Source organism: Pseudophryne corroboree, chromosome 9 (assembly GCF_028390025.1).
Source record: "Pseudophryne corroboree isolate aPseCor3 chromosome 9, aPseCor3.hap2, whole genome shotgun sequence".
In the NCBI taxonomy this organism is placed as follows: domain Eukaryota; kingdom Metazoa; phylum Chordata; class Amphibia; order Anura; family Myobatrachidae; genus Pseudophryne; species Pseudophryne corroboree.
In genome coordinates this window covers 46,852,089-46,862,919 of record NC_086452.1, presented here as the reverse complement: position 1 = coordinate 46,862,919, position 10,831 = coordinate 46,852,089, and the positions used below count along the sequence as shown (strand labels likewise).

The 10,831-nt window shown below is 47.7% G+C and overlaps 1 protein-coding gene across 1 annotated transcript in view; it reads left to right on the top strand.

Annotated features, from left to right (window-relative positions):
- Positions 1–4,064: 4,064 nt before the first annotated feature.
- Positions 4,065–10,831, top strand: part of PRKAA2 (protein kinase AMP-activated catalytic subunit alpha 2) — a 67,118-nt gene continuing 60,351 nt past the window's right edge. The window contains exon 1 of the mRNA XM_063939291.1: positions 4,065–4,420. Coding sequence (XP_063795361.1) covers positions 4,156–4,420 — 265 coding nt within the window. The 5' untranslated portion in view covers positions 4,065–4,155. The remainder of the gene's footprint in view (positions 4,421–10,831) is intronic.

The following is a 10,831-nucleotide window of genomic DNA, read 5'->3' as shown; positions in this document are numbered from 1 at the left end:
GGGCAGAAAAGAGTGACCTTTTGCTCGCTTGTACTTATGGGAACGAAAGGACTGAGTTTGAAAAGACTGTGTCTTTTTCTGTTGATGTGAAGTAACCTGGGGTAAAAAGGTGGATTTTCCAGCCGTTGCCGTGGCCACCAGGTCTGTTAGACCAGCCCCAAATAACTCCTCCCCCTTAGCCGGCAATACTTCCATGTGCCGTTTGGAATCTGCGTCCCCTGACCACTGTCTGGTCCATAATGCTCTTCTGGCAGAGATGGACATTGCGCTTACTCTTGATGCCAGGGTACAAATATCCCTCTGCGCATCACGCATATATAGCAATGCATCCTTTAAATGTTCTATAGTTAACAGAATATTGTCCCTATCCAGGGTATCAATATTCTCAGTCAGGGAATCCGCCCATGCTACTCCAGCACTGCACATCCAGGCTGATGCGATTGCTGGTCGCAGTATAACACCAGTATGTGTGTATATACTTTTCAGGATATTTTCCAGCCTCCTATCAGCTGGTTCTTTGAGGGTGTCCGTATCAGGGGACGGTAACGCTACTTGTTTAGATAAACGTGTGAGCGCCTTATCTACCCTAGGGGGTGTTTCCCACCGTGCCCTAACCTCTGGCGGGAAAGGGTATAGTGCTAATAACTTATTAGAAATTAGCTGTTTTTTATCGGGGGAAACCCACGCTTTATCACACACCTCATTTATTTCCTCAGACTCAGGAAAAACTATTGCCAGTTTTTTCACACCCCACATAATACCCGCCTTTGAGGTATTTGTAGTGTCAGAAAGGTTCAATGCCTCTTTCATTGCCGTGATCATGTAACGTGTGGCCCTACTGGACATTACGTTTGTCTCGTCACCGTCGACACTAGATTCAGTATCTGTATCTGGATCCGTGTCGACCCACTGAGGTAGCGGCCGTTTTAGGGCCCCTGAGGGTGTCTGAGACGCCTGAACAGGCACTAATTGATTTGCCGGCTTTCTCATGTCGTCAACAGTTTTTTGTAAATTGCTGACATTATCACTTAATTGCTTAAACACAATCATCCAGTCAGGTGTCGACTCCCTAGGGGGTGACATCACTAACACAGGCAACTGCTCCGCCTCCACCTCATTTTCCTCCTCATACATGTCGACACACGCGTACCGACACACAGCACACACACCGGGAATGCTCTGATAGAGGACAGGACCCCACTTAGCCCTTTGGAGAGACAGAGGGAGAGTCTGCCAGCACACACCCAGCGCTATATATATATATACAGGGATAACCTTATATAAGTGTTAATCCCTTATAGCTGCTGTTAATCTAGTTATTTGCTGCCAAAATGCCCCCCCTTCTCTTTTTTACCCTGAATCAGATGCAGTACTGCAGGGGAGAATCAGGGAGCCGTCCTTCCAGCGGAGCTGTGAGGGAATAATGGCGCCAGTGTGCTGAGGAGATAGGCCCCGCCCCTTCACGACGTCCTTAACTCCCGCTTTTTTGTGTAAAATGGCAGGGGAAAAAATACATCCATATAGCCCTGGAGCTATATGTGATGTATTCCTTTTGCCAGCTAAGGTATATGTGTGTTATATTGCGTCTCAGGGCGCTCCCCCCCAGCGCCCTGCACCCTCAGTGACCGGAGTGTGAAGTGTGCTGAGAGCAATGGCGCACAGCTGCGGTGCTGTGCGCTACCTTAGTCTTGAAGACAGGATGTCTTCTGCCGCCGCTTTCACCGGACCTTCGTCTCTTCTGGCTCTGTAAGGGGGACGGCGGCGCGGCTCCGGTGACCCATCCAGGCTGAACCTGTGATCGTCCCTCTGGAGCTAACGTCCAGTAGCCTAAGAAGCCCAATCCACTCCGCACTCAGGTGAGTTCGCTTCTTCTCCCCTTAGTCCCACGATGCAGTGAGCCTGTTGCCAGCAGGACTCACTGAAAATAAAAAAACCTAACTAAACTTTTATTCTAAGCAGCTCTGGAGAGCTACCTAGTTTGCACCCTTCTCGGCCGGGCACAAAAATCTAACTGGCTTGGAGGAGGGTCATAGGGGGAGGAGCCAGTGCACACCACCTGATATCTCAAGCTTTTATTTTGTGCCCTGTCTCCTGCGGAGCCGCTATTCCCCATGGTCCTTACGGAGTCCCAGCATCCACTTAGGACGTTAGAGAAAATATGTAACGATTGAGTCGCACGCTACGCACACATAAACTCTACCGTAAATGCACATACCGTGCGCCTGCGGGTGCACGTAACAGCGGGTATGCGCACGCACGGGAGAGCGTACGCATGCGCAGAGCGGACATGTATGAGGTGCAAATATGGTAGTGTGCATCGTGATATTTTTCTGACTTTGACACAATATTTTTAATAACTGTGTATTAAACAAAGATTGTGTACAGTGAGCCATCAAAAAACAAAGGTTTCACTATCTCACTCATAAAAGTCCGTATTTCGGAATATTCCGTATTTCGGAATATTTGGATATGGGATACTCAACCTGTATACACCTGACCACTGCACATGACCATAATCCAAATGTATCACACCCTATATACACACCTGACCACTGCACGACCATAATCCAAATGTATTACACCCTATATACACCTGACCACTGCACATAACCATAATCCAAATGTATTACACCCTATACACACCTGACCACTGCACATGACCATAATCCAAATGTATTACACCCTATATACACCTGACCACTGCACATGACCATAATCCAAATGTATTACACCCTATATACACCCCTGACCATAATCCAAATGTATTACACCCTATATACACCCCTGACCATAATCCAAATGTATTACACCCTATATACACCTGACCATAATCCAAATGTATTACACCCTATATACACCTGACCACTGCACATGACCATAATCCAATTTATTACACCCTATATACACACCTGACCACTGCACATGACCATAATCCAAATGTATTACACCCTATATACACCTGACCACTGCACATGACCATAATCCAAATGTATTACACCCTATATACACCTGACCACTGCACATGACCATAATCCAAATGTATTACACCCTATATACACCTGACCACTGCACATGATCATAATCCAAATGTATTACACCCTATATACAATTATACACCTGACCACTGCACATGACCATAATCCAAATGTATTACACCCTATATACACCTGACCACTGCACATGACCATAATCCAATGTATCACACCCTATATACACACCTGACCACTGCACATGACCATAATCCAAATGTATTACACCCTATATACACACCTGACCACTGCACATGACCATAATCCAAATGTATTACACCCTATATACACCTGACCACTGCACATGACCATAATCCAATGTATCACACCCTATATACACCTGACCACTGCACATGACCATAATCCAAATGTATCACACCCTACAGTATATACACACCTGACCACTGCACATGACCATAATCCAAATGTATTACACCCTATATACACCTGACCACTGCACATGACCATAATCCAAATGTATTACACCCTATATACACCTGACCACTGCACATGATCATAATCCAATGTATCACACTCTATATACACCTGACCACTGCACATGATCATAATCCAAATGTAGTATTACACCCTATATCAGTGTTTCCCAACCCCGGTCCTCAAGGCACACTAACAGTCCTGGTTTTAGTGATATCCAGGCTTGAACACAGGTGACTTAATTAGTACCTCAGTTATTTTGATTTAACCATCTGTGCTGAAGCCTGGATATCACTAAAACCTGCACTGTTGATGTGCCTTGAGGACCGCGGTTGGGAATGCCTGCCCTATATACACACCTGTCCACAGCACATGACCATAATCCAAATGTATTACACCCTATATACACCTGACCACTGCACATGACCATAATCCAAATGTATTACACCCTATACACACACCTGACCACTGCACATGACCATAATCCAATGTATCACACCCTATATACACACCTGACCACTGCACATGACCATAATCCAAATGTATCACACCCTATATACACACCTGACACTGCATATAGACATAGGGCACTACTACCAATGTAAGAGGTGGAGGAGGGCTGGCACAGAGGGCACCCTCCCCCTGTGGCTCTGTGAGAGGAGGGCTGCCAGGATGTGTCATCCCTGTGTTTATGTTTAGAAATCGAAAACATCAAAACTGCACCTTTAACTGTCTCCTGCCCGGACCCCCACCCTCCCAGCAGCTGCTCAGCCTGTCAGACCCCGTGTGTGACAAATGCCAGTGGGGAGCTGTCAGGAGCCAGCCGGGTATTACCTCTCCCAGCTGCATTCTGGGTACAAAGATGGCTGAGAAGCAGAAGCACGACGGCCGGGTGAAGATAGGACACTACGTCCTGGGGGACACGCTGGGAGTCGGCACCTTCGGGAAAGTGAAAAGCTGAGTGCATTATCCTATTATCACTGCTGGGGGAGAGGCTGCTGCGTGCTGGGCTGCCCGGGCTGCGCAGGCGGCGTAACGCTGAGCCGGTACACCGCTGCTGCGCCTGGAGACAGCGCAGCGCGCTCTGGGAATAGCACTTATCACCAGCTGTCAGTCGTCCCCCCCGGGGACTATAGAACGCGGCCACCTGCTCTGGCCGTATAGGGGCTGTGTGTCAGGTGGATGATGGCTACATCATGTGTGGGGTGGGTGGGTGGTTGTGTTGGGGGAGTCTGATCATTTCCTGCTGGGGGACAGATGTAGCTGTGTAGCATGCTGTCTGTATACAGGGAGAGGTCTGTAGGGTGTATTATACAGAGGGTGGTCACCCTATACTAGAGATGGTGACCTCTGTTTTACAGTGTGACCTAGAGTTACAGGATGGGGTGAGGACGCTCACAGGGAGGTACCAGGCAATGTGTATATTATCGCCTCGATTCTGAGTCCACCTCCCATGGTTCCGGCTAATTATGGGAGTAACTGCGTCCAGTGTCGGCAGCCTACGTACTAGACGCTAATTAATAATAATAATTTTATTTATATAGTGCTCTTTCTCCAACAGGACTCAAGGAGCTTTTATTGGAGTAACTGCGTCCAGCGTCGGCATCCTATGTACTAGACGCTTGCTAATTATCGGAGCATCTGCGTCCAGTGTCGGCAGCCTATATACTATTTGCTTGCTAATTATAGTAGCATCTGCGACCAGCGTCGGCAGCCTACGTACTAGTCGCTTGATAAGTTTGGGAGCATCTGCGTCCAGCGTCGGCAGCCTACGTACTAGTCGCTTGATAAGTTTGGGAGCATCTGCGTCCAGCGTCGGCAGCCTACGTACTAGTCGCTTGATAAGTTTGGGAGCATCTGCGTCCAGCGTCGGCAGCCTACGTACTAGTCGCTTGATAAGTTTGGGAGCATCTGCGTCCAGCGTCGGCAGCCTACGTACTAGTCGCTTGATAAGTTTGGGAGCATCTGCGTCCAGCGTCGGCAGCCTACGTACTAGTCGCTTGATAAGTTTGGGAGCATCTGCGTCCAGCGTCGGCAGCCTACGTACTAGTCGCTTGATAAGTTTGGGAGCATCTGCGTCCAGCGTCGGCAGCCTACGTACTAGTCGCTTGATAAGTTTGGGAGCATCTGCGTCCAGCGTCGGCAGCCTACGTACTAGTCGCTTGATAAGTTTGGGAGCATCTGCGTCCAGCGTCGGCAGCCTACGTACTAGTCGCTTGATAAGTTTGGGAGCATCTGCGTCCAGCGTCGGCAGCCTACGTACTAGTCGCTTGATAAGTTTGGGAGCATCTGCGTCCAGCGTCGGCAGCCTACGTACTAGTCGCTTGATAAGTTTGGGAGCATCTGCTCAGCACACATCTCTCCCGGCGCTCAGCACAGCGCAATGTGTGCTGAGCGTGCGGGGGGAGACGGGAAGGGGGGGGGCGCTCATTTCACCCAGCGGGTGAAATGAGCGACCTACTAGATTGGCCTGCATGGCAGGCCAATCTAGCACCAGCGATAGCGATTCGCGGGGCTGCGCATCGCTATCGCTGTGAGGGATACACACGGAGCGATCATGCTTAAAATCTAAGCAATCTAGTCAGATTGCTTAGATTTTAAGCAGCGATCGCTCCGTGAGTACCCCCCTTTACTGCTATATATCTGCCCCGGGGCGCTGCTGTGGTGCTGCAGGAAACACTATGGGGTGTAATGAATGCTGGCTGGTTATTACAATCTACAAGGGTCGCATATATTAACCACAGAGATGCACAAATGGAGATGAGATCACCTGGACGCTGGCTGGTGCGCCAGTAATTTTTGGCCAAAAGTATGCCAAGCAGTGGCGTAAGTTTGTCCCAGTTGCCCGGAGGCAAGAAAAATACTGATGCCGCCCCCCCCCTATATATATATATTATATATATATATATATATATATATATATATATATATATATATATATATATATATATATATATATAACAAAGAACCCAGCACTCACCAAAGTAAACTCACTTATCCTCAACAATTCAATAAATAAATGATGGGGGTTTAGTTGGTGGATTGGCCAATGCACGGAAGCCTGCATACCGATTTTCAAGGTACCCCACCTTCATGCAGGTCCTACACTATCACAGAGTCTTAAAACCTGACTACTTCACTGCTGTTACACACATCATCTGCCTGCTAGATTTAATGTGTACCTGCCACAGACTTTATGGCTTTTAAAGGCACACTAGTCACCTATTGCACTGGCTCAACGATGATTGCTAAGGAACAGCTGAGACAGGTTCAGGATAATAAAGTCCACACAGGGGTGCATGAGAAAGCTAGTGGCCACGGTTAATAAGAGCTAACCATAGATTAACCCCATCGTATACATACAGAAAAAAACACAGCACTCACCACACCAGAAGCGGGGCACAGCTATGCACTTACCACTCACAGGGTGGGGTGCATGTAACACAGCACTCTCCACCACAAAAGCGGGGTACACAGCCGTACTTACCACTCACAGGGCGGGGTGCATGTAGCCCATGACCACATCGCTCTAATAAATACAAACAAAGAACCCAGCACTCACCAAAGTAAACTCACTTATCCTCAACAATTCAATAAATAAATGATGGGGGTTTAGTTGGTGGATTGGCCAATGCACGGAAGCCTGCATACCGATTTTCAAGGTACCCCACCTTCATGCAGGTCCTACACTATCACAGAGTCTTAAAACCTGACTACTTCACTGCTGTTACACACATCATCTGCCTGCTAGATTTAATGTGTACCTGCCACAGACTTTATGGCTTTTAAAGGCACACTAGTCACCTATTGCACTGGCTCAACGATGATTGCTAAGGAACAGCTGAGACAGGTTCAGGATAATAAAGTCCACACAGGGGTGCATGAGAAAGCTAGTGGCCACGGTTAATAAGAGCTAACCATAGATTAACCCCATCGTATACATACAGAAAAAAACACAGCACTCACCACACCAGAAGCGGGGCACAGCTATGCACTTACCACTCACAGGGTGGGGTGCATGTAACACAGCACTCTCCACCACAAAAGCGGGGTACACAGCCGTACTTACCACTCACAGGGCGGGGTGCATGTAGCCCATGACCACATCGCTCTAATAAATACAAACAAAGAACCCAGCACTCACCAAAGTAAACTCACTTATCCTCAACAATTCAATAAATAAATGATGGGGGTTTAGTTGGTGGATTGGCCAATGCACGGAAGCCTGCATACCGATTTTCAAGGTACCCCACCTTCATGCAGGTCCTACACTATCACAGAGTCTTAAAACCTGACTACTTCACTGCTGTTACACACATCATCTGCCTGCTAGATTTAATGTGTACCTGCCACAGACTTTATGGCTTTTAAAGGCACACTAGTCACCTATTGCACTGGCTCAACGATGATTGCTAAGGAACAGCTGAGACAGGTTCAGGATAATAAAGTCCACACAGGGGTGCATGAGAAAGCTGTGGTGAGTGCTGTGTTTTTTTCTGTATGTATACGATGGGGTTAATCTATGGTTAGCTCTTATTAACCGTGGCCACTAGCTTTCTCATGCACCCCTGTGTGGACTTTATTATCCTGAACCTGTCTCAGCTGTTCCTTAGCAATCATCGTTGAGCCAGATGATGTGTGTAACAGCAGTGAAGTAGTCAGGTTTTAAGACTCTGTGATAGTGTAGGACCTGCATGAAGGTGGGGTACCTTGAAAATCGGTATGCAGGCTTCCGTGCATTGGCCAATCCACCAACTAAACCCCCATCATTTATTTATTGAATTGTTGAGGATAAGTGAGTTTACTTTGGTGAGTGCTGGGTTCTTTGTTTGTATTTATTAGAGCGATGTGGTCATGGGCTACATGCACCCCGCCCTGTGAGTGGTAAGTACGGCTGTGTACCCCGCTTTTGTGGTGGAGAGTGCTGTGTTACATGCACCCCACCCTGTGAGTGGTAAGTGCATAGCTGTGCCCCGCTTCTGGTGTGGTGAGTGCTGTGTTTTTTTCTGTATATATATATATATATATATATATATATATATATATATATATATATATATATATATATAATAAGATTTTACTTACCGATAAATCTATTTCTCGTAGTCCGTAGTGGATGCTGGGGACTCCGTAAGGACCATGGGGATATAGCGGCTCCGCAGGAGACAGGGCACAATAATAAAAGCGGATCAGGTGGTGTGCACTGGCTCCTCCCCCTATGACCCTCCTCCAAGCCTCAGTTAGGATACTGTGCCCGGACGAGCGTGCATAATAAGGAAGGATATTGAATCCCGGGTAAGACTCATACCAGCCACACCAATTACACCGTACAACCTGTGATCTGAACCCAGTTAACAGTATGATAACAACGAAGGAGCCTCTGACAAGATGGCTCACAACAAGAATAACCCGATTTTTGTAACAATAACTATGTACAAGTATTGCAGACAATCCGCACTTGGGATGGGCGCCCAGCATCCACTACGGACTACGAGAAATAGATTTATCGGTAAGTAAAATCTTATTTTCTCTGACGTCCTAGTGGATGCTGGGGACTCCGTAAGGACCATGGGGATTATACCAAAGCTCCCAAACGGGCGGGAGAGTGCGGATGACCCTGCAGCACCGAATGAGAGACTCCATGTCCTCCTCAGCCAGGGTATCAAATTTGTAGAATTTAGCAAACGTGTTTGCCCCTGACCAAGTAACTGCTCGGCAAAGTTGTAAAGCCGAGACCCCTCGGGCAGTCGCCCAAGATGAGCCCCCTTCCTTTTGGAATGGGCTTTTACAGATTTTGGCTGTGGCAGGCCTGCCACAGAATGTGTAAACTGAATTGTATTACAAATCCAGCGAGCAATCGTCTGCTTAGAAGCAGGAGCACCCATCTTGTTGGGTGCATACAGGCTAAACAGCGAGTCAGATTTTCTGACTCCAGCCGTCCTGGAAACATATTTTTCAGGGCCCTGACAACGTCAAGTAACTTGGAGTCCTCCAAGTCCCTAGTACCCGCAGGTACCACAATAGGTTGGTTCATGTGAAAAACAGAAAACACCTTAAGGAGAAATTAAGGACGAGTCCTCAATTCTGCCCTGTCAGAATGAAAAATTAAGTAAGGGCTTTATATATGATAAAGCCGCCAATTCTGACACACGCCTGGCTGAAGCCAGGGCTAATAGCATCGTCACCTTCCATGTGAGATATTTTAAGTCCACAGTGGTGAGTGGTTCAAACCAATGTGACTTTAGGAAACTCAAAACAACATTGAGATCCCAAGGTGCCACTGGGGCACAAAATGAGGCTGTATATGCAGTACCCCTTTTACAAACATCTGAACGTCAGGCACTAAAGCCAGTTCTTTCTGGAAGAAATTCGACAGGGCCGAAATTTGAACCTTAATGGACCCTAATTTTAGGCCCATAGACAGTCCTGTTTTCAGGAAATGTAGGAAACGACCCAGTTGGAATTCCTCTGTAGGGGCCTTCTTGGCCTCACACCACGCAACATATCTTCACCAAATGCGGTGAAAATGTTTTGCGGTTACATCCTTCCTGTCTTTGACCAGGGTAGGGATGACTTCATCTGGAATGCCCTTTCAGGATCCGGCGTTCAACCGCCATGCCGTCAAACGCGGTCGCGGTAAGTCTTGGAACAGACAAGGCCCCTGCTGGAGCAGGTACTTTCTTAAAGGTAGAGGCCACGGGTCTTCCGTGAACATCTCTTGAAGTTTCGGGTACCAAGTCCTTCTTGGCCAATCCGGAACCACGAGTATCGTTCTTACTCATCTCCCTCTCATGATTCTCAGTACTTTTGGTATGAGAGGCATAGGAGGGAACACATACTCTGACTGGTACACCCACAGTGTTACCAGAGCGTCCACCGCTATTGCCTGAGGGTCCCTTGACCTGGCGCAATATCTGTCTAGTTTTTTGTTCAGGCGGGACGCCATCATGTCCACCTTTGGTTTTTCTCAACGGTTTACAATCATGTGGAAGACTTCCCGATGAAGTCCCCACTCTCCCGGGTAGAGGTCATGCCTGCTGAGGAAGTCTGCTTCCCAGTTTTCCACTCCCGGAATGAACACTGCTGAGAGTGTTATCACATGATTTTTCGCCCAGCGAAGAATCCTTGTAGTTTCTGCCATTTCCCTCCTGCTTCTTGTGCCGCCCTGTTTACGTGGGCAACTGCCGTGATGTTGTCCCACTGGATCAATACCGGCTGACCTTGAAGCAGAGGTCTTGCTAAGCTTAGAGCATTGTAAATTGCCCTTAGCTCCAGTATATTTATGTGGAGAGAAGTCTCCAGACTTGATCACACTCTGGAAATTTTTTCCTTGTGTGACTGCTCCCCAGCCACTCAGGCTGGCATCC